Source organism: Neophocaena asiaeorientalis, unplaced genomic scaffold (assembly GCF_003031525.2).
Source record: "Neophocaena asiaeorientalis asiaeorientalis breed wild unplaced genomic scaffold, Neophocaena_asiaeorientalis_V1.1 scaffold134, whole genome shotgun sequence".
NCBI lineage: Eukaryota > Metazoa > Chordata > Mammalia > Artiodactyla > Phocoenidae > Neophocaena > Neophocaena asiaeorientalis.
In genome coordinates this window covers 11,085,476-11,110,459 of record NW_020185339.1, presented here as the reverse complement: position 1 = coordinate 11,110,459, position 24,984 = coordinate 11,085,476, and the positions used below count along the sequence as shown (strand labels likewise).

At 41.3% G+C, this 24,984-nt stretch overlaps 1 protein-coding gene across 4 annotated transcripts in view; it reads left to right on the top strand.

Annotated features, from left to right (window-relative positions):
- Positions 1-21,708, top strand: part of TPH2 (tryptophan hydroxylase 2) — an 89,517-nt gene extending 67,809 nt beyond the window's left edge. For all 4 annotated transcript variants that reach the window (XM_024736765.1, XM_024736767.1, XM_024736766.1 and 1 more), the window contains 3 exons: positions 11,061-11,156; positions 19,996-20,129; positions 20,253-21,708. In XM_024736765.1, coding sequence (XP_024592533.1) covers positions 11,061-11,156; positions 19,996-20,129; positions 20,253-20,427 — 405 coding nt within the window. In that variant the 3' untranslated portion in view covers positions 20,428-21,708. The remainder of the gene's footprint in view (positions 1-11,060; positions 11,157-19,995; positions 20,130-20,252) is intronic.
- Positions 21,709-24,984: the final 3,276 nt, after the last annotated feature.

Sequence of the window (24,984 nt, the reverse complement as noted above, 5' to 3'; positions counted from 1 at the left end):
GTTGCAGTACTGTTACTCACTGGCAAGGCTCAGAAGACTGGGCTTCCTGTTATGGCTGGTTTCTAGTGTGTGTTCCCCACTGGCCCCGGGTAGGTCTCTGATGTGCTACTTGACTGATCTAGGGTCCACACCCTAGCTTGAAGGCACCTAACCCAGTGCAAGCCAGGCCAGGATGACCGTAGGCAAGCTAGACAGGCCCCTATCTTTCCTGACGCACACCAAGCTCAGCTGTCACAAAGGTGACATAAACATCAATTCTAGGGCCTGCAGTCGCTGAGAACAGAGGCAAACCGGATGGTGTAGTACAAACCACATGGACATTGGGGGTCAGGCACAACTGATTCCAGTCCAGCTCTGTTGCCCCCAAACTTGCCCAAGTAGCTCAACCTAAGCCTCAGTCTTCCCATTGGTAAAATGGGGGGTGTGATTTAGCGCTGGGACATAATAAGAATTCAATGAATGTTAGTTATTCATTTATTTTTCTCCATTTTACAGACAAGGAACCTAAGGCTCAGAAAGGCTAGGTAACTTTCCTAAGGTCAGGGAAATGGCAGAGCCTGTCTTTGAACCTTGGTCTTCTGCTCCAAAGTCAAGCTCTCAAACCACCATGTTATGTTACCTTCACATCGCCTGCCTCTGGGGGTTGTGGTGAGCATGATGTAAGGTGTTTAGCTCAGTGGTAGAGTGTAGGTTTCAGTCATTGGCAGTGATGATTAGAGGTAGGGGAGCTCAGCTGAGCTGAAATTCTATCTAGAGCTTCAATTACCTATAGACCCTTGTTGTCACAGGGACCCCAGTTCATAGGTAAGTCTTTCCAACCCCATTTACCCATATAGATGGTTAGTGTTGACTCTGAGTGTGAGAGATGATGATGGTAGTGGTGTTGGTTAGTGAATGGAAAAGAAACATGACTTCATTAATAAAAGCTTATTATAGAAGACAGCTTAGTGCAATGTGGTGGTAAAAATGGCTCTCCCTGTTAAACGTACTTTTCTCTCCAGTTTTCAGACATACAATCATTTTGCAAGATTCTTGGTCTTGCCTGGAAATAAATAGGTAAGCAAATGCCAGCTCTTTAGTCCTAGTGTCTGGGAGGGCGCTGCTTTTCCTAACACAGGGATAAAAATAAAACGACCCTCTAGAAGTGGTGGTGACGACCCTCAGCTTACTTGGGAGTCAATGAGAACCTCATTTTTCATACAGGCATTCGAGAGCTGACCTTTAAAATCACCACATCTGGGAAGAATGTGTGATTTGATGCAGAACATTTTAAAACGTGCCAAAGGATGAATGGATGAGAATGTGTTCATCAGTTTTCTTCTCCTTCAAGGAGCTCAGAGTTGCTTAGGTTATAAAAGTCAGTTCTTGGGCACTTCCAGACCTATAGCGTTTGCTTCAGTAGGTCTTCTGTGCAAAGTAGATTAAAGCACATATATACACGGAATGCTGATCCATGCACCTGGTATGAAAATGATGGGGGTGTGTGTGTCTGTGTCCTCGGAGTGAAGTTTAGCCATTTCAAGGTAGCTAGTTATACAGTAAGTTCAACAAAGGGTCGTTTGGATAAAAGATGGAATTTCTCTACAAGAAGAGCCAAACTCTGTGAATCGCTTTGTTATGGAGGCTCACGCACTACATCTAGGGTCCAGGCAGTAATTCTGAATATGAGACCAGCTTTTGATTTGTGAACCCAAATACCTGCAGGTTCAGAAGACATTAAAAAGAAGCTTATTTGTATTCCTAAAGCCCTTTTTTAAAGAGCCACAGACTTTTGTGGAAAACGGAATTGGACGGGTGGTCATCTCCCAAATTCATCTCCAGGAGAAAATAGTATCTGTCTGATCTCATGTGTCATCATCTGCTAAATGAAGGTCCCGGCAGGGATGCTGATAGAAATTCCTCGTGGGTGCTAATTCTGAACAGTCTGGGCAGTGAGGCACTTCAAGGGCGGGGTTGATCACAAAATCCCCCATACCCCAACCAAGCATAGTTAGCATTTTTCTTGACTCGTTTCCAGTCTTAGAAACAGCAAACTGAAAAACTTTCCCCCTTATGTTTTTGGATGAGGATCCAGATGTCAGAATTGGCGACTTTTCAGAGTTGTTCCTTGTCACGAAGCCACTTAACCACAAGATTGCTGAGCTTCTGCAGGAGATACCTGCCAATCAGCCATCATCCTGGCTCCTGAAGGCCTGCGAGAAGGCCGGTTCCCCCCTTCCTTACTGGCTCAGAGGCCCATTGGCTTTTGTCGAATGGGGCATAGAGAGAGGTCAAGGGACTGATCTATTTCTGAAGCTATACGTAAAAAATGATTTGATGGCTACAGTAGAGGGGTTTTCATCTTTTCAAAATGTCTGTAATGTTGGAAAATGTGCTGAGGGTAGTAGTTACTGATCTTGAAGATTGGCATGGACACTGTTGGCTTAGCCTGCTGGGAAATTCTTCTTGCTTCACTATTTCCTCCCTTCCTTCCATATTTGCTAAGCACCTGCTACATGTCAGGCAGGGGGCTAGAGACGAGCCATGAAACAACAATGAAAACAAGTCAGACCCTTTCCCTGACCTCAGAGTCTGGTGGAGGGAGAGGCAAGAAGACTGGAGATTTCTTTCCGGATCTGGAAGTACAACACTGATGGTAGAAGAAGGGCACCTCATCTGGCAGACCAGCAGGAATTCGGCAAAGGGGCTGAGTAATGACAAGGGCATCGCAGGCAGAGCAAGGGTGGTGTGCGAATGGCTGGAGGAGGCAGGGGCCCTAAGGTCCCTGAGGGTCTGTTCTGCCATATGAACTATGGACCTGTACTCTAGGCTGGTCGCGACAGCGAACGTTTGTAATTGGGCCACCATATGGCCATCGTGACCTGACATTACGCCCTGGGGGTGGAGTGTCTTAGAGTGGATCCTGTCCGAGTTTTAGGGGTGGACCAACGGCTCAGGTGGCCCTGATATTAAGTGAATGCTTGCCATTCTGTTAGTCCATGAGCAGGGGGCAAAGGGATGAGAGATGTTTCTTTTTTCTCTGTCTTTTTTTAAATTAAAACATACCATTAAAGCCTGATGTAAAAACTAGTAAGTGTTACATGATACTAAGGCAGGTGGTCTCCTTTGACGTTGAAAATGCTCTCGGATAAGCTGAAGAAGGGGCAATAAAACTGAAATGGCCAGAGGGCACTTAAACAAATCATCCGTTTCTTGAAAGCAACCAAAAAAGATATAGGAAAGGGTAGTTAAGAAACAACCAGAAAAGTCCTGACTAAAACAGTGCTGCTAAAAATCGCCTGTGTCAATGTATTCTTCACTAAAAGTTGTCTTCTGCTGACGCTGCTTTTTCTCCCTACGGGTGTGCCTTTTATCTGTGATGATCAGTTTTCCACAAGGATTGCCGTAATGTTTCCTTAGAGCTTAGGTTTTTACATTTTAATTCATTCCATGGCTCTTCTTAATTGCTCTTTTCACAATTCAGGGTCCTTGTTTTCTAGCAGACAGACATACTCAAATCCCAACCCTCTTCTTTTTCTCAACTTGTTTTTGTCTGTCTCGGCTTGAGGAGAACCCCTGAAGAAGGAGACGGTCTCTACCATTCAAGTGGAGCCTGTGATCTGGTCCATTCTATGCTTTGATTTACCTTTAACTTCCTACGATTTGCACTTTGGGTTCCCAGAAATCACTCCCCTCCCCCAGCCCCTCGATATTACTCTTTCCAACAACTTCCTGTCTTCCTGAAATCCCTCTGAGATCCCACTTATCCTTCAAAAAGTCCAACAGAAACTTCATATTCCTGGTCTTCTGAGACAGATAAGCACACTGCAATTTGACAGAAATTTATGGTAGGATTAAAACAGCAGGACATTATTATTACTGTTGTTGCTCTTATTTTTACACTAGTCTTGTCTACCCGTTTGTATTGTACCTTTCTTGAGCATAGAGACCATATCTTTAGGTACTTTTGTAATCTCAAGTAGAGCTCGGCACAGTAGAATTGAACAAGTATAAATTTTAAAAGTGTATTGATTAAGTTGTGACCTGCCAAGAGCTATAGTGGTTTTCATTTAGAGGCTCGTGGAAAATATGAGTGTGGAGACAATCCTGCAAGGCATCTGAACAATAATCCCTAGGATCTAGACAGTGACTGGCCCTCGAATCTGTGAACACAGAGCGGGTGGCTTCCTTTGGCCGAGGGGAGGCTTCGAGATGGGGTGCGAGGGGCCAGTGGTTACAGAGCGGCTATAGCCCAGGACTGCAAAAAAACAATGTCTTCCAGCTCTAAGTTTCTAGCATTTCTTACATTTTTGTTTCACACAGGAGTAGCCCAGAGTAAACTAATGAAGCCTGCAAAATCCCCCTTTCTGCTATCTTTTGAAGCCCAGTTCCAGAGGATGTCTCTAGCCAGTAACCCTTACTCTGCAAACAAAGCCCAGCGGGTAATCGTTGCACCCTAGTGTGACTTGGCTTTATGTGTGACTCCTGGCAGTTTAAATGGTCAAAGAAACAACAGCAAAAATTGATGTCTGGTGAGAAGTTTTCTATCTTGTGACATTTGAGTGGTGACCTCCATGGCTTAAGTAGGGCAGCCTCCATTTTCACTTTCGTTTCCCAGTGTGGATTTGTACAGTATTGCCTTAGCAGTTCTATTTCAAAGTTTCCCCCTTAGCTATCAAGCCTCATTTCTGTTCCAATCCTATTATTATTTGCAGTTTAATCAAGATTAAGGGAATTGTGGCCAAAGGTGAGAAGGTACTTGCTGCTTGTAAGCTGAAATTTGATGTGGCTAAAATCCAAACTCAAATAGCTGGGGATTCATGGTAGAGGAGTGAGTGGGTTGGGATCTTGGACCCTCTTCACTGGTTCAACAATTTTTCAAGTGTATTCTTTGACGTGCTAGTTGTTTGATGGAAAGATGTTAGAGAAAGGAAGGCTGTGAGACACATGGCTCTTTTTCTGTTTTTATCTGCACTTACTGAGGTGCAGATCCCTGGTGTAAGAACATCTTTGCATAGCATTCTTCCTTTCTGGGACTGATCCTCTTGTTATGACATGGGTACCAAATAGAACGATACTCGTCACACTTGTGTGGGAGCCGGGTCCTCTAGGCCCCAGCTTCATGGGTGTTGAGACCTTATTTTCTCGATCATGAAGAAGTGATGGTGCTGGGGAGGGTAGGGGCAACAGAACCCAGGAGAGGGCTGGGGCAGCGTGTCTGGCTGAGGGCACTTGGGGAGTGTGGAGTCATAGCTATTTATACCCATTCTGGAAGTAGTTCAGTATTTCAGCAACAGGGACTGTTGTGCTAGTTTGACGGGCTGGTAGTGGCTCTGCACCTGTAAGTGCACTTGCTGGTGAGGAAACAAGGCGGGATCTGAAGTTAGGAAGCTGGAGTTTGACTCCTAGCTCTGCCAACCATGGTTCGAGGAATCTGGGCCGATCCCTTGATCATTGAGACTCAGCTTTCCCATCAGTACAATGGAAAAAATAGTAACTACTCTATCAAGTTAGTAGGAAGGGAGCAGACGTGCAGTAAGATGACATATGTGCGAACATTTTGTTAAACTGCAGCTCTACTGGCTAAGTTTTCCTATTATTTTGATGTCTTACTGTCGTGATTGAATTCTGTTGTTTAGTGAAAACTTCAAGTATGGAAGTGTTTAGGGTTGTTTAGTCAAACACCAAATATTGTATTTCTGTGCTTTTTGAGTTGTTGGATCTGCTTTTGGTATATTTTTCTAGATCCCCTCTCATGTTAGGGTGTGGGCTTAGAAGCTACATAACTGAAGTTTATTTGAACTGTGTACTAGATAAGGATAAATGGGGTCTGGGTGAGGGCCTGACCGACATTCTTTGCTAACTTCTTGGTTCCTGTCTGTCCTGCCTATGTGGATGATGGAATTCTAGATGTGGAATGATGTATGTATGCAATTACTTAGAAGTATACATTATCAGTTTGAAAAGATCATATTTTTAGTGAAGGCAGTAGAGAATATACATCACTCACTGACTCACTCACTCGCTCAGGCATTTATTAAATGATGTGTATAGACCACTTTCCCAGACAAAGTAAAAGAAGTAGGATACCTGGCTGTCTTCCCAGGACTTTGCACACCATTTTAATCCAATTTAAGAATACAGACTGACTCTCAGGAAGGGGTGATATAATTATTTCAAAGGATTCAGAGAGTTGGGGAACTGGGAGGCGGCAACAGGACCCTTCCAGAGGAAAATTGGAACAATAAATTTCTTTTTCACCAAGAATTTGAAAAAGGTGTACATCTCTTTAATTGGAGTATGGTATGTGCCTTAGCAAGAGCTTCAGATACCTAACACCAAACGTAAAAAGGATGTTGCATCGTGTCCTTTTGTAAATCACTATGTGGGACCAGGTGGATTTTGTTGGTGTGTTCAGTGTCTCTGGACGATGTTCCTTCCTGCTCTCACAATGTCCATTTGGCTAGGCCAGAACTGTTGCGAGAGTGGTGCACTACCAGTAGTGATCGGAAGATGGCAGCATTGGGCGACCTATCTCATTTTCTTAAGCACGCTCCCTGCTAGCTCATCCTGTGGCTGTGTTCCACAGCCGTGTTTGGATCTCAGATGTCACTCAGACCTTCTTCTGCTTCATGACTATGTAAAATGACTCTGCTTTTCTTCTAGGGAAGAGGTCCGATATATAATTCCTGTTTTGGTTTTCAGTTAATGATTATATGTAATTATATTCGAATAAAATATTTATAAATAATTACTTATAATTAGTGGTATGTAGAACTTGGAATTCATGAACATCAGCTTTGCTGAAAGGTACCCTTCAATTTGGGAGGTGTTAATCTTAGTATTATTGTTTGTTTCTGTTTAAAAGACTCAGTCCTCTTTTACAGGAATTCTTATAGGGCTCAGGTTTTTTATTTTTTTGTGGGTTTTTTTTTTTTTTGATAATAGGTAGGATATTTATTTGGTAAATCTCTTGGGAATATATTACAGATCCACATATGGCAAGTGCTCTGAGGAAAACAAATTATATTTTCTTAAAATTTCAAGAAGCAATTAGCTACCCTTGAATTTTGAAGGGTCTTCAGGGGCCATTCAGTCCAACTCTAAGTAGGCTTTGCACTTAAAACCAGGCAGAAAACATGTGCAATTGCCCCCTCCTCCCCATTAGTGATCGTGCCCAGGGTCTTCTGCATTTTGAGGTCTATACCTTATGCATTTTGAGGCATTAGAAACAGAAAGAGAAAAATTATCCTGAGCAAGTCCATAATTCAAATTTTGCCAACACCTGAGCTTCAGGTTCATTTTATCATCCCTCTTTATCTGTTAGCCACACATGGAGCCGCAAATGGAAAGCTATCTCAAGGTGAAAGGTCTAATTCTCTGGTGAGAGGAGGCTGTAGAAGCAGCATCTAGGCTCATTCCTTGGTCAAGGACAGCAGGAAACCAGAGGGAAAGACAGTTAGGGAATGAGCAGATGGAACTGTGTAAGGTCAGAGTTTCTGGAAGGATTCCCAGATAAGGGATGGGGCCAGAGAGCATTCTAAGCAACGGGAAGGAAGACAGCCAGTGGCTCTTCCCTCTGAGGTTACCCTGATTCTAGAAGCACAAGGATCGAAGACACACTGATAGATTTACCTTGGAATTTTTAGCCGAGTTGACGCAGACCTTTTAATTCCTGCCTCACACTAGGACGGGATGCCAGATCTAGGGGAAGCCCGTGAGAATGGTGCACCAGATTTTCTCAGGGACTCTCTCAGCCTGCTTTGATTTGGATCATAACCATGACCGTGCATTATGTACGCATTGATATAACGTAAGCAAAATTTTAAATGCACACAATAGGCTGACCTAAATGCTCCTGTAGCTGGCTCCATATGTGTACTATTCTGGAGGCTTTTGAACGTGAGAGCACATTTTTTCACAAACTCTTCTGTATTCAATGTTAAGGCTCCAAGGATTTCACATCATGTGCTATAAATGCAATACAAATTAGAGAAATCACCCAAAGACACACTAACAAGATGTCCTGAGATTCTGGTTTTCCTGATTTAGCCTTTCATTTCCCCAGTTTTTTGGTGGTAAGGAAAAAATCATGCATCTATTAATCTTTTACCTGGAAACTTTAAAATGTGACAGATGTTGAGCTCATAAAACACTGAGCTCCAGATCTCTTAAATATCACCATCTAGACCCGTCCTGGGTAAATCACTTCATCTCCTTAAACTTGAGTTTTCCTTTTGGTAAAGTAAGAGGCTGAACTTCCAGGCTTCATGTTCTATGACTCTATGATCACTTCTCCACCATGCCCAGGACTGTGCAAAATTTTTTGGAGGACAGACTTGAGGGCTGTATTTTAACATTTCTTTCTTTTTTGTAATTGAAGTATATTTGACTTAACAATATTATGTTAGTTTCATGTGTACAACGTAATGATTCATTGTTTCTATACGTTACAAAATAATCACCATGATAAGTCTAGTTACCATCTGTCACCATACAAAGTTATTACAATATTATTGACTGTATTCCCTATGCTGTACATTTCATCCTCTGTATTTTAACTTTTCAACACATCTTCACATCTCTTATTTTGGTTCTTCTCATGAGGCCTCTGTGATACTGAGTTCTCCCAACCCCCTGCTACCCCTGGCCCAAGTCATCCTCTAAGTCGCTCATCACCCTTGTCTTGACTGCCACTGCCTTCCAACTGGTCTCTCTGCTTCCACCCTTGCCCCCTATAATCTATTCTTTACCGAGCACCAGCGGGATCTTTTGGAAATGAAATCAGAACACATGTCTCTCCAGCCTAAAACCTTCCAATAGCTTCCCAGACACCCTTGGAAATACACATCTATCCGTGCCTCAGGGCCTTTGCATTTGCTATTTCCTTTGCTGGGAACACTCTTTCCCCTAGGTCTTTGTACAACTGGCTTGTTCATTTTCTTAAAGAAAGGGCCATTTTCAAGTAGGTTGCAGCTTAAAGATCACTCCTGCAGAGAGGCTTTCCCTGATCCCTCCATCTAAAACAGCCGTATCCTCTGCTTGCTCTCTGACACTTACATGATATTATTATTTATATAGCAGATTTATATAGCAGATTTCGCCTGACATTCATCCTGTATGTTGATTTTTGTTGTTGTTACTTGTCTCATCCCAGGAGCATACCTGCTTCATGGGTTGGGGAACTTTGTTCCCTTGTTCTCTGCTAGAGCGGAGTCTGGCATATAATAGGTTTGTAGGAGTGTCTGTAGAATAAGTAGATGGATGAATAGACGTCATAGGCAGGAAAACTACAACCCAGAGAGGTTGTGGTCACAGAGCTAATTAGAAGCAGGGGTAAGACTAGGACTCAGGCCTCCCTGTGTGTGTCTTTCCTCCATGTCCTGCTGTCACACAAAAAGCCTAATCTAGAAATACTTCATTCACTGTTTGTTTATTTGTTCACCGGATATTTATTGAGCCCTTATTATGTTTCTGGCGCTAGTCTGTGTCAGTTGTTCTCAGCCAGGAGTGATGTTGCCCCTCTGGGAACATTTTTCAATGTCTGGTCGCTTGCAGATGGGGTGGGGGTGGGGGTGCTACTGGCATCTAGGGGACAGAGCCAGGGATGCTGCTAAACATCCTCCAGTGTACAGGATAGCCCCCTGCAGCAAAGAGTTATCCAGCCCAACGTGTCAACACTGCTGAGATTGGGGAACTCTGTTCTAGATGAACAGACCGTGATACTGCTCTCATGGAGTTCATGGCTTTGTGAGGGGAGACAGATGACAAACAGTATATTTCATACATAAAGACCATGTCAAAAAAGTGATGGGACAGAAAAGAAAGGCAAGTCAGAACAGAGTAAGAGGGGGTGCCGGTGGGTGCTGTGGGTGGTGACAGGGTAGGAAGGGCTGTAATTTTCACCTCTTTGGGAGATGAATCAAGAAAGGAAATTTTGCCTCTGGAGGCTCAGCTCCATGACCTGGAATGACCAGGCCTTCGGGTCCAGCCCAGGGCTACAGAGCATTGACCACTCAACTTCAGAGATCGTCCACACATAATAAAAATATAAAACCCTCCAGAACCAAGGGACATCTTAACCTCCAGATAAAAATAGAGCAAATAGCCATGGGCTAGAAATAATTAGTATTTTCTGCTCCTTTTCAGGGATGTTTTCATTCTCTTTCTCAACCCCTTCATTGCTCCATCATCACTAACGCAGGACAGTGTTAATTTGATGAAATTTTTTATTGCTCACTGTCAGCTTCTCACTTTCCTCTCGGAGCACAAATAGTGTAATTTCAGCCCCTCTCAAGAGCGTCATGAGTTTTTTTGGTTGTACAGAGATGTCTGTCTGTCTAGGTTGATTTCCTAGGAACTCAACAGAAGCAAGTGTAGATTTAAATATCTTGGGGAAGCTGTAGTAGTTGATGATGGTAAAACTCGGGCCAATGAAATCGTTCTTGCTATATGTATTTAATGTATATGTATATAAGTATGTATACATGTAAGTGCATACGTAGGTATCCATTTAAGATTTCGCTAAGAAAGTGGCAATTTGGTAGGTATATACTTGTTTTCTTGCTCTTTCCTGGTTTCTTCACCACAATTCTTTACCAAACATTGGCGCATAGTAGGTACTCAACAAATGTTCGTTGAATGAATAAACAAACTGCAAAAATCAGTTTAGGATTACTGAATTCCAAGTTATTTTTCCACATTTACACGGTGCTACTGAACCACAACTTATTAAATATAGTAGCATATTCTTCTGGCATTATCACTGTGACATATTCATTCTTTCTGAATTTGTGTTTTTTTAAATTTTAGAGTCATTGCAAGGACTATGATTTGACTCATAGGGTTTCTGAATCCAGGAAGCATAAGACTCTTAGTAGTTAATACTTTTTCCATTTACCTTTAAACTAGGGAGGGATTATTAGGCAATAAATGTCAATAAATCTTCTTGACTTAAATGCGTTTTAATTGACAGTGCTGAAGAAATTATGCAGAGTGCACCATTTTATTTTGGGTGCCATTTTATTTTACAGAAGAACTTATTGCCCATTTCACTGGCTGTGTGTCCACTTCTTTTTCAGTGCTATTTCTTCACTATTGAGTTTGGCCTTTGCAAGCAAGAAGGGCAGCTGCGGGCATATGGAGCTGGACTGCTTTCCTCCATTGGAGAATTAAAGGTATGAAGCTGTAAACGCAAATATCCTTCCCGAGCAAACTGGTTCAAGGTCATGGAAGATATTGATTTGTCTGTCTGAGTCTCTCTACTCGCAGATACCCCATGAATATTTAGTACAGGGGATTTGGTGCCTCATATGTGGGTGCTGACCTAACTTTTTGCACTTCTGAAAATGGGTCATGCCTTTCTGGGTTTGTGGTGTGACTCAAATGGATGAGCAGCCATGTGCACGAATCAACAGGAATGACAAATGTATGCTCAGATGTTGGGTAACAAATGACTGGCCTAAATTTAGTGCTGAAAACTGGGCACTGAGCTAGCAGTGATCCTACTGATTGAAATTCCCTTGTAAGGGTGGCTTGGCCTCTCTCATTTCTGTCATCACCATGGCTCCCATGGATTCCCCAGCATCTGCTTCCCAAAGGAGAATTAGAGGTTATTTTAGCTTCTTCAGAATTAATGTAAATTAAAACATTTATGGGCATATACAATAAAAAAAAATCTAAATAAATATGTGGTCCAAGAGGTATCTAATATGTGTAGTGATGCCTAAGGGATGCTGTTTTTTTTTTTTTGCCTTAAAATACAGTTAAAAAATCATTTATTCAGAAATGTTGGAGTCTGGGGCATTCTGATCATTTAAATATTCTGGTTACTTAAGAATTGCTATCTGTATACCACTGGGGGATAGCAAGTTTTGATGAATTTAGAATGCATTGTGATATCTAATCTGGAAACGGTACTGAAAATAATTTAATCTTTCTTTGATTATTCAGACTAAGGTCAGGATTATGGATGATCCTAGGGTTTTTATTTTGAGTATTTATTATTCTTACGTAATGTAACTGGGATATATATGATTACTGGAACTTTTTAGATGTTTATACTTTTGAAAGATGCAATTTAACTGTAGTTTCATTGAGTCCATTCACTTTATGACTTCATTCATTCATTCATTCCACAAATATTTGGTTGAGCATCTACTATGCACCATGTACTATGCCAGGCACTGAGGATACAAGGACAAATAATGATGATGAAGAATAAGAATATGAAGAAGATAACAACTGCCTCAAAAGACACTTAAATAGACTTTAGTATTTTAGGGGCTTTAAACATATTAACCCAGTTAATTCTCATAACAACCCAATGGGATAAGTAACACCATTATCACAGATGAGAAAACTGAGGTATAAAGACATTAAGGAGCTTGTTCAAGGTCACACAGCTAATAAGTGTTGGAGGTGGTCCCAAGTCCAGGCAGTCTAGGCTCCAGGATCCAAGCCCTTGCCATTAGGCCCTATTGCCTGGGATCCCTGTTATCAAGGAGGTTACATTCTAGTGCAGGAGATAAATGACCAAGATAATACAGACAGTGTGACAAATGTGCCTGGCACATTTTAGCCCATGCCTGGGAAGGCTTCCTGATGAGGGTCCTGCTGCCCACACTGTTGCTGGAGGAGTGGGAAGGATGAATAAGGGATGGATGAGATGCTGGATCAGTCAGCACATAGCAGTGTGTGTGCTCTACTCAAAGCCTGGCCCATTAAGGGAGCTGCCTGAGGCCCTGTCTGGCTGGAATAGATGATAATATTTAATGTAACAAAAGCCTGATGTAATGTGTTAAAAATTTTTTTCTTTTTTTTTTCTTTCTTTTTTTTTTTTTTTCTTTTTTACTAAATTCTCAACAACAAAAAAATCCATTTGGGGTTAATCTCAAAGCCCACAGCAATAGCATGATGTCATATGTCTGTAAGACCCGTGTCTTCTATAGATTGTTTCTTGATTTCCCTGAGAAAAGAATTAGTCAGAAAATTATGTAGCTCTTGAGCTACATCTATTTACATTCTCTTCAGAGGGCTTATAAATGATACCAGAAACAAAAGAAACAAGTCTCTCTTATTGCCCCAACTTTCAGCAGGGTCCTCTGGTCTGGTTAATGAGGCATGTGTAGGCAGCACTGGGGTGAATCTGTTGTTTTTGTTCCTATTGGTATGGACCGAATTGTCTGGAAATGGAAATCAGCCAGAAACATGTGAAGGGCATCGTCTGCCACGAATCTCCTTGTTCTGGTCCACCACCTCTGGTCGTTAGCATTCTTCCATTCCCAAATTTCCACACTCCTATGATTGCTACTTTAGACCATTTTTACAACTCAGAAATTCCTTCTATATGAAATGTCTTCTGACTGTTCACAGAGAATACGTAACATGAGACCTTTCCTTAGAGTCTTAGCTTTACCCTCACCCCATCCCTGCCCCGCTCCGTGTCAGCGTCCAGAGCCTTCCCCCAGCGCTTGTGAATACATCTGTCCAACTTTTATTTGGAAGAACAAATGATAGTTCTGAGCCCAGGTGGGGATAACTTTATTATTATTATCATTATTTGCAGTACGCGGGCCTCTCACTGTTGTGGCCTCTCCCGTTGCGGAGCACAGGCTCTGGACGCGCAGGCTCAGTGGCCATGGCTCACGGGCGCAGCCGCTCCGCGGTATGTGGGATCTTCCCGGACCGGGGCACGAACCCGTGTCCCCTGCATCGGCAGGCGGACTCTCAACCACTGCACCACCAGGGAAGCCCGGGGGATAACTTTATTAATAGCATTATAATAATTCCTGTGCAAACCCACTTACAGTTTTGAACACAGTTACCTTTTGTGGTAAAATGTGTTTTTGCTGTTCCAATTATAGGCCATATGTAGGTCTCTGGTAAGTTGTTGGAGGTTTTGGTGTAGTCCTTATAATTTTTACATAACTATGCACAGTTCATCTTCTTTCCTTGAACTGAACACGTTTTAAAATGTGTGCTTTAAGAGGCTGAGTTTTCAGAGTGTAAATGTTGCACGTCAGAGCTGGCCAAGCACTTCCAAGTACTGTATCTATAGTTTGAAGGATAGCTTTCATTTTTCCCTCTTATTTTTTGACAGTGCTTATTTTTTATCTTTGAAGAGAGAAAAAAATAAATATGGAGATGCTTATAAAATCTAACATAAATCTGATAATTATAAAGACAATTTTTAAAAAATCTCAACAATGATTGCTCTCTCTCTTGTTCTAATTATTTTTTCGGTGATGTACTTTTATGAATTCCAAAAATGTATTTGGGAAGGGCCTTTCCATGCCTTCACCACTGTGGGGAGCAGTTAGTAATGAGCTAGCTCATCTGGAAAACTGACTTTAACAAAAGGTTGAGAATAGAATAATTGCTTGCTGTTCACCCACAGTCTAGTATGTGTCTTTCCTTTAATGTTCTTTTTCTCTCTATCTCAGAGTTGACCTAACTCTGTAAGTCTCTCATTAAAAAATTTTTATTCACTCATTCATTCATTTATTTTATTCAACAAACTCAAAATTGAAAGTTCAGATTTCAAGAAACTTGGAGTCTCTAGAAGGGAAGGTCTAAGAAAGTGATGAATATGGGTCTTTGCTGAATCCAGTTCCCTTGGAGAAGCAACAGTGAGGAGGTCTTGTTCACAGGAGGTGGTGAGCAACTGATTACTAATCGATGAGTTGGCTGAGTCTTATCTCAAAAAGTTAATCCATCTCAAAGCAAAAGGCAATCTCTCCTTTTTCATGGGTTAGGGTGAAGTCTAGTTCTTTGTTTCCTTAAGGGCAGAGATTAGATTTTTTTGGTAAATGGCTTTAGCACCTACCCCATAGGAGTTGCTGGAATATTACATACAAATACACGTGTTCTGCTTTTCAGGTTTTGACAAAACTGGTGGTTTTTAAAATTTTAATTATTATTATATTTTGGCTTTAGTTTTAGGATATCCTTGTATGGTGAATTTATTGTACTGCTTTTATAGAGCTATTCATCAGCCTTCACAGAACAGCCTTACATTTATTACAATCATTTGTATTTACAACCACTTGCAGCAACTCTGTGAGGTGGTGAGAATTACTGCCAGGCTGTAGAGAAGAGGCCCAAGGCCCCCGTGGGTTCCCTGAGGTCATCCAGTATGTCAGCTGGTGGGTGGAGTTGGGACTCTGAGAGCGTCTGAGCTCTCACACCTTTTTGCGTTCCAATGGCTCACAGCTCCCTTCCTCTTGCCTCTTCCTTTCCTGCAGTAGCACTGTTAGTAATAACAGAGCAAATGCCGGACACTGGGAGCCGGAGAAGGGTCTTTGGCTTTTACACTGGGATTTCTTGAAGAGCGAGTTTGTTCCCTCCCTCCTGCAGCTTATTCAAACTGCTGAAACTGTCAACATCACTGATGAAAAGAAGTGTGATGCCACCATCACCCAGTTTGGCAATAGGGATGTTGCTACTACATTGTGCTCGGTTAGCAGGAAGAACATTCGGGGAAGGTTCAAAAATTTAATAGACACACATACGTACATACATATACAAATGTATATATTTGTTGTTCTGACGTGGGAAAGGATGATTGTAGTGTGAGTGTATGCAAATTTTTATTCAGAATCTAGGGCCCAAACTATCTAGACTTCACACTTGAGTTTTTTTCCTAACTTTAACCAGTCCTAATATAGAGGGTGAGGATCACAGGTTTACATCTAGAAGAGGTGAGATAATAACTCTGTGTCATTGCAAAGACAGGTGGCTGGAAGGAAGGAAGATTTTTGAGTTGATGAACTCAGGACAGGCACTGTTGCGGTCTAGGACCTGGCAGCCTCATAGCTAGGGCCATGCTTCTTTTCTTGATGGGTTCCAGAGGAGCTGTACCAATGGTAGAAGGTGTGGCTGGTTGCATATGTACACCAAGCATCATCTGGAGACTGAAGTAGCAAGGACAACATAATTTACTGAACACGTCCCATGTGCCAGGCTCTTTGCATGTATTGCCTCCTTTAATTCTCACCATATTCCTGGATCATAGATAACTGTAAGTATTTCCGTTTTCTAGATTCACACAGGAATAGGCTGACAGAGGTGAAATAATTTGCCCCAGATCATGTAGAAGCTAATTGGGTTCTGGGAAATTTTTGATGTTGAAAGAGATTTTTTATTTAAAAGACTGGAACTGGCAAATAAGTCTTAATTTGTGTGCTAAAGCCAATTAATTGGTAACGGCCATCTCTGTTGGGAAGGCCATGCCCAGGCCCAGTGGGAAAGGCTGCTATGGTGAATTTACACTGGTTAGGGTGGAGGGAGGGGATGGTGGTATGAGAGCTGTGTATTTGCAGGCCCTGTTAAAATCATATTGCAAGAAGAGCTTTAGAATTCATGTAGATATAACCTTTTCAGTTTATCAAAGAGGAAACTGCATCTTAACCTGCGGAATTTTCACTCATTTGATAAACCTGTGGGACAGCTATGTTTAGAACCTAGGTCTCCTGGCTCCAAGTCCTGGGTTGTTGTCTTTGGCCCTATGGGTAAATGCAAAACAGTCCTTTTTGAGAGCATGTAGACGAGAGGTGATTCTCAAGTATTCCTGCACTTTAAAAATGGCTTGAGAGTAAAAAACTGTCAGCCAGATTCTCTCAGCATTATAAAGCCTCTCTCTGCAGGAAGTTGGATTAATTCTTGCAGACTTCAGGATATCAGACTGTTAACACTTTGGAAGGGGTTCACCGTGAAGCTCTCTAGGGACATCAAGCAGTTTGGCTCAATGTTTACAGAGAAGCTACTCTGGACACAGAGGAGAGGGCATGATAGCTGCTCCCTAAAACCAAGGTCGCTTAGAGAGAGACATGGATAGGAGCTGAGAAGCAAACTCAGTAGGAATTTGCTCCACTGGACAGTGGAATCAATAAAGACATGAATGCTATTTTATGGCCCTTGAGCTATGCTTCAGTGTTCAGAAACAGCGGCCCTCATGGGCTGCATGCATGTTCCTGGCATTCATCACACAAGAGAGCTCCCCATCAGTAAATGAGACCACTTACAGGTGTGATCACCACCTCATTTGTTGGCCTCACTCCGTGGCTGCTCCCACAACTCTGGGCTCTCTCCAGGCTAATCCTTGGGTGCCATTATCATTTCCATATTTGTAACAGCCAAGGGAGAGAACTGGTCCCATGCTCCATGGATGGAGAGGTCCCCGGCACGTAACCAGGTATTGGACGCAGCAGGATCTTGAGGATAGACTGCATTGTTGAGAGCTTAGAACAGTGAGCTTCCCGTTTTCCTTTTGATTAGTACATTAGGCAAGCGTGAGATATATTACCTGATGGTCTTTGCTTCAAATCATATGCTGTGAATCCACTGACTTTTCTTGAAGTCTGGGGCAGAGCACCCTGCCCTCTGGGCTTTTTCTTGATCCACTCTCATCCCATTTACCTGTTAAAAAGATGAAATGAGCTCATTTGAGTATCCAGTAGAATCATAACATGATACATTTTTCTAAAACTACACTGATTTCGGTCTCTGTTATTACATACACATCTTCTGGAGGTATCCTCTACACAGGGTGACCGCTGAGGGTGCTAATGTCCTATCACAGCATTCCAGACCTAAGCAGACAAGTTTCACCCTCTTCCTTTGCTTGTCCTTGACGTAGTGAAAAGTCTGGCTCAGCTGGAAAGCCCTGAGGGAGTCATGGCTTAAATGTTCATATAGTCTATATTGCTCCCACTCTGCCATGCCCCTGAATGCGGGGCTGAGAACATGGAAACATCTAGGACTCTGGGTCAGTCACTGTCCTCCTTTTCATATGTACTGATGGATAAGTGGACAATTAGAGTAACATACTAAATAAAACGCACCCAGAGTGTATGGCTGCGAAGAAAGGAACTAGTAGCTCTGAAAGCCAGTAGGGGGCCTATTCTTTGCAGAGGAGCAATAGCTCTCATCAAAGCACATTTTGTTTCTTGAAACTGTGAAATTGTTTTTAAAATGTGGACAGAATTATTTGTCATGTGGAACACCAAATCCCTTGATGTTCACTGCACTGCATTGAACCTAGCACAAATGCATTTGCTGGTGTAGTGACCTTCCGCTTAAAGTGAAGTTGTTCTGTGGGCCAAAAACTATGAGTCCACTCCAAGGGGCCCTCTGCATTCCCTGATTCACATATGCATTGATCTGGACAACGGAACTTTGTGGGAAGGCAAATCAAACACAGGGTAGGACCATGTGCCCTTTCTCTTGCCTGTCAGTCCTTGGGTTCACAATTACATTTTCAAACTTAGGGAACTATGTAGCCTTCTTCATGGAAGGCTGTAAATCATTCCATGCATTTTGAAATTGTTGGGGGAATGTACCAAGAATACTGAACAGGAAAGGTTTTTCAGCGTTTCTCCAGGAAATCTTAGCAGTTAGAGATTGAAAAGTGCTTTGGGTGGAATCCAGAGACTGGAATAGAGTGTCTTCAGAAATCACCCAGCCCAAACCTCTCACTTACACTTGAGGAAACGGAGGCCTAGAGAGGTGAAATCATTTGCTAAGGTTACCCAGTTAATAGCAATGCCTGGACTAGAGCCCGAGTTTTCTAATTCTCAGTTCAAGGCTGTTTCTGCTACCCCTTTCTCTCTTTGCCTCTCTCTCCCAACTAATTTACCCTTTAAATTAAGAAAGAGAGAATCTAGAGGGGTATTTCTCAAAATATAGTTCACAACCATCTGTGTGTGAATCACTTTGGATGCCTTTAAAATGCAGATTTCTGGGATTTATCCAGACCTACCAAATAATATTGAGGCCTGGGTATCTGCATTTTCTTTCTTTTCTTTCTTTTTTTTTTGGCTGCATTGGGTCTCCGTTGCTGTGCACAGGCTTTCTCTAGTTGCGGCGCGCGGGGGCTACTCTTCATTGCGGTGCGTGGGCTTCTCATTGCGGTGGCTTCACTTGTTGCGGAGCACGGGCTCTAGGCGTGCAGGCTTCAGTAGTTGTGGCTCGCGGGCTCTAGAGCACAGGCTCAGTAGTTATGGCTTACGGAATTAGTTGCTACGCGGCATGTGGGACCTTCCCGGACCAGGGCTCGAACCCACGTCCCCTGCATTGGCAGGCAGATTCTTAACCACTGCGCCACGAGGGAAGTCCCATATCTGCATTTTCTACAAGCTCCTCAGTGATTCTTAGGCATATTCTGTGTGAGAACTGTCAATCCAGGGGCTATAAATAGGCAGGTGGCACCTGGCAGGAAATGAGCGCTAACTTTTAGCATCCCTGAATTTATGTTGAGAATAAAATCATTCATTGTTCCTTGCTCTTCTTAGTGCCAGTCGTGTAGTGAGCTGAACGGGGCTAATGATGGTTCAAAGAGTAATTACATTGGCTTTCCTGTTTCCCTAATGCCTGCTGTGGGCATAACTATAGCTATTAATACTAGCTCTTTTTTTTCCCCGCCTGGCAATATTTATTTGCTGTATATTTCTCTGCTGTGCTTGGGGGAAGGTAAACGAATGCTTCGCACGTATCCTTGAATATACAGGCCTACTCCAGCCTCTGTTGGTACACAGTACCTGGCCTCAAAATGTCTCTCAATGAGTCCACAAATAGTTCAGTCAGAGTCCCCATCACCTCTCCATGCAGGTAATTATTACTTTTGCCATTTAAGGGAAATTTCAGTACATTGCTTATAGCAATAAATTTAGGACCATATTTGTGCTCTCCTGCTTCTATTCATAGCATAGATCTAAAATTCCATTTCTATGGGGTTACAGCTCTGAACTGTCCTTCAGTATGAATTTTGTTGATAACAAATAAAATAATGCCATGTCTCATTTTTTTCCCTCAGCAACTAACAGACTTACAAACAAACAAACAAAAAACCCCTTAACACTCAATTTCCCCTGCACGTGGGAGAGTGCCATATTTCATGGTAGATGAGTAGCTGAATAGTTCTGTGAAATGATGGAGCCGTGCTGCAGGAATGTGACATGGTGGCGCTTTGGAAAGCCTCATTCTGGAGTTTAACGGGCTTTGCGGTGTGTTTTGCAGCATGCTCTTTCTGACAAGGCGTGTGTGAAAGCCTTTGACCCAAAGACAACTTGCTTACAGGAATGCCTTATCACCACCTTCCAGGAAGCCTACTTTGTTTCAGAAAGTTTTGAAGAAGCCAAAGAAAAGATGAGGTAAATTTATTTTTCTTCCATCTAGAGAAAATAACTTAATTTTTCTGGCTCTGTTCTTTCCTTCTGTCTCTTGAACCAGTGAGGATTGATCCCATATCCTTCTCTTTGCTGTTTATTTTGCAGGGACTTTGCAAAATCAATTACCCGTCCCTTCTCAGTCTACTTCAATCCCTACACACAGAGTATTGAAATTCTGAAAGACACCAGGAGCATTGAAAACGTGGTGCAGGACCTCCGCAGCGATTTGAACACCGTGTGTGATGCCTTGAACAAAATGAACCACTATCTGGGAATTTGATGTCTGGGACCTGTGTCATTGCCAGCCTGATCTTTTGGGGGCTTAGCAGCAGTTCAGTCCACGTCATATAACACCAATAGCTTTCTGTGTCTTGGCTTGGCTAGTAAGCATGCAATTCTGTATATTTCTACCTACTTGCAACTTACTGTGATAATGTATGAAACACCATAAAGAACCTGATGACAGATAACCACTCATTGTATGAAAGATCGTAATACATTTAAATGTCTTAAATAGATTTGACATTCCAGCTTAGTTTCCTTAACCAAACTGCAGCTATTGAAAATTGGTAACAAATAGCCCTCTTATGATTCTAGCTTGTGACCTTTCCTTTCTCAGACCTGAGCCTTTCCTCTGTGTTCATTAGATAAAATGAAAATAGCAGTGAAACTGTTTCTATTTTCTCTAGTATCAGTGTTTTCACAGCACTATTTGAGATAAACCCACAATTGTATGAAACTTCCCATCACATAAACAAAAGATTCAGTATTCTGTTTCAAAAATTGAAAGTAGTGAGCACACTAGTTGGAATGGTTTTTAGGCTGATTATTTATACAATGTAAGAAAAGAGAAATTTCCACAAATAGAAAATATATGTTGCATTGACCTTGTAGAAACTGAGTTGTGACATGCTTCCCAAAGTATTTTGGAAGAAAACACTTCCAGAAAGGACATTATGAAAGACTAAACAATGGGGAAAAACCTTGGGACTATGAATTTTATGCTGGAATAAAGTGATTATCATTCTCAGCTGGTTAACCCATTTCTCTTGGAGAATAATTATATCATAGAGCTTTGATTTCAATGACATAGAAATTGAGTCTCAGAGAGGTTAAGTGATTTGCTCAAAGTAGCACAGTTAGCAGTGCACCAACATTTACAGCCCATCACATCTCACTTTTGGATTGCTAAGACATTCAGCTTGGTGTATGTATGTATTTATGATGTGTAGTCATAGAAGGGAAACTAATGCTTATCAAAACTAATGTTTATCACTAAATAGGACTTGGCTTGTGATCAAGGGTTGACAGCAGTACAGAAATTTCCTCTCACACCCCCCAACCAAGCTAGGTCTCTGGGAGTCTGTCCACTTGCCTAAAGTTTGGGCAAATTTGGGTAAACAATAGTGATATAACACAAATTTCAGTTATCTTTGCTATAAGAGGTATAATCAGGTGATTAAGTGAACAAATAAAAAATTGCTGAATGAGCGAATGAATTTTAGCTTCTGATTTCCTTAACAAATGCAATCACTGTTCCTCTAATTCTGCTTTAGTAGCACAGAATACTGGGTGGAGGAAAGAGGGGACGAGAAAAAGTAGAGAAGAATAAGATGACGAGATGACTTTTAAGTTAGCAATTCTAAAACATTTACTTGAGCAATTTCTAAGGATGTTCTTTAAATAGGAAACTACATGTGATTTCAAACTAATTTATACAGTTGTATGGCCCGTTGTGAGTCAGAAATTTTTGGACTAAATGTATTCAGGAAGAATATGAGAAAGAGTTAAAATATATATCAGGGCTTCCCTGGTGGCGCATAAAAAAAAAAAAAAAAAAAATATATATATATATATATATCAGAGAGAGGTGAAATTACAATGAAAAATCAGAGGCTTGACTATCGGTTATCTTAATGATTGAGGCTCTTTCATTTCTGAAAGATTCTCAGAACAATGGACTTTTTGAGAAGGCATCTGGTGCATAGAATGTGAGAGTCATGCAGTTTAAATGCTACGTTACGTGAATGAGACAGTGCCTTGAAGAATTATCAGTGGTAGAGAAATGATGAGCAAGCTGAACCCAAATAAAAGGATCTAGAATGATCAAGTAGTTGTCAAGTCCAATCATTTAATAAATCCATAAATACATAGTTTCTTACATCTTGCTTTGCTAGATCTAGATGACCCTGAGTAATTAGCTATTTATAAATATTAACCTAGAAAAATAACCCAGAAAAATGAATCCAGAAATTTCCAATGAACAATAACAGACTAAGAACAATAATTTAGAAATTTCCAGAACTAGTTGCTGAATTTTCTCAAAGGAGAAAGTGGGCTGAGAAACTCTTAATGTCTGCTTTTTCTGTTGTTGCTTTAGATAATATTTTGTCTTTTGTGACAACATGGACGGACTTGGAGGGCTTTATGCTAAGTGAAATAAGCCAGATAGAGAAAGACAAATACTATATGATATCGCTTATATGTGGAATAAAAAAATACATCAGACTAGTAAATATAACAAAAAAGAAGCAGACTCACATAGAGAACAAACTAGTGATTACCAGTGGAGATAGGGAAGAGGGGGACGGGCAAGATAGGGGTAGGGGATTAAGAAGTACAAACTATTAGGTATAAAATAAGCTACAGGATACAGGGACAACATGGGGAATATAGCCAATATTTTATAATACCTATAAATGGAGTATAACCTTTTAAAAGTTATGAATAACTATACTGTACACCTGTAACATATAATATTACAGCCACTGTAATTCAATAAAAAAGGAAAAAAACCCATATGTAGCCATCAAGCTTCCCCCTTCTAACCCCAATGAAAGGGGAGCTTCTTAGTTAAATGTACTGAAGGAGAATTATATTTAATTGTAGACAAATTCCCTCAACAAAAAATAACATTTGAGCTATCTTCTGATTGACTATAGAGGCATCTTTAGTGTTCTTACATGTGCAAAATCTATGTTGTTTCAAAAATAGAAGCGCTGCAAAGTAAATGGGCTTTCCTGCAGAGCTTATATAGGCATCATACAAGGAGGAGGAATTATTTGATTCTTCTTAGATTTGTTCTCCATTTGGAATAGCGTGGTTTTTGCCATATGAAACAATGGAATCATGGTTTTCATTTGTTGTGAGCATTTAACACGCAAATGCCATTACAACTAATAGTGGGAAAAGTCCTATAAAATTTAACAGCCATCATAGGAAAAGTGTTGGCAGAAAAAGTCCCCAAATGGAAGTAGTACAACAAAATAACCACAGCCAGCTTCTTGTCATATCTGATACCTGCTCAGTGTAACCATTTGTCTCAGTTATGCCTCCCGACTTAAAGCTAAATTGAATAGATCCAAGGGCAATTATAAATTTAAAGACACTTGCTCACTGTCATCTCACTGTGAATCGCTACTTTGTTTTGGCTTTGCTGCTGTCTTCTGTAATCTGCTAATCAGAAGTCAACCCAAGGTTCTTAGCAAGACCAGGTTTCTTATGTATCACACCTTGCAAAAAACAGCCGGAATCTGATTAGTCCAGTTTTTTTCTTAAAGCATCCTTGTCTGTTATGAGTTGGGGTCAGGCAACCGGTATATTCTTGGATGATCAGTTTGTTTGGCATAGCGGATTGTTCATAAATTGCATGTTTTAAGAGTAGGGAACTCTGACCCAGAGTGGTTAAAAAAAAATTTTTTTTTTTTTTTTACATTAGTGTTAAGGGTTGTGAAACTTGGGTGTCTGGCTTAGTCTCATTTATTTACTGTGTAATTTAGAAATGATGCTTTATGGGGATGATATATCTGTGCTTGTCTTGCTTGCATAGTAAACGGGCCTGAGCCTAACGAATGTGATGTATTGCAACATTTACCAACATGAAAAGTTCTCAAATGAAAAACAGTATGCTTTAACATGAAAGGAAATAGAAAGTTTCATGTTCAAACGGAGTCATGGCTCACATCATTTTCTTCACTTGAGGAGGAAACCATTAACACAAGATGCAGTTGTCCTCCAATCCACTTGATCTAATTTTCAACTTCTGAAGAATCAAGTGCTGATGCATACTTCCATGAACCTTGTCTTACTTATAATGAAAAAGAAAGCAGCCCAGAGCTTTCCAGTGTGTCTTGAGTTCTTTTTTTTTTTTTTTTCTTCTCCAATTTCCAAAGACATTCTCTTATTTGGGGAAATGATTGTTATGCAGATTGACTTTTTCTGGGAAGAGGCAAGGGAATTAATAGTGACGTATTCCTTCTTCTCATATTAGATTTGCATGTGTTCAAAATAAACCAGTTCTGAAACGTTGAATGGTGAGTCTTTATAATGTGACTTGAGGTCTCAGAACATTCATTCAATGGCTTAGACCATATCAGGGACTGTACCAGGCACTGTTCTAAAAACTGAGGATATAGTGGTGAATAAGGCAGAGGAAGTTTATGCCCACTTTGAACTTACATTCTAGTAGACAGATACCAGCAAAAAACAAAAACCATTATTTGAGATTGTGGCAATTTTATGAAGAAAATAGTTGGGGTGATGTGATAAAGAGCAGCGGAGAGGGGGGAGATTAAGGTGGGCAGGGAAAACCTTTCTGAGCAGATAGCCTTTGACTAAGAACCATGGGATGAGCAGAAGCCAGGCATGAAGAGAGCCATGGAAAGAGTGTTTCTGGAAGAGGGGACAGCAAGATCAGAGTCTCTAAGGCAGAAGATTGATGTGTTCAAGGAAGACAGATTGATTGCTAGTGGGCTGGAGAGGAAGGCTAAGATGGCAGCATGGGAGGCAAGGATGAGATAATACAGGGTTCCAGAGGGGGTCAGGTGGACCCTAAATG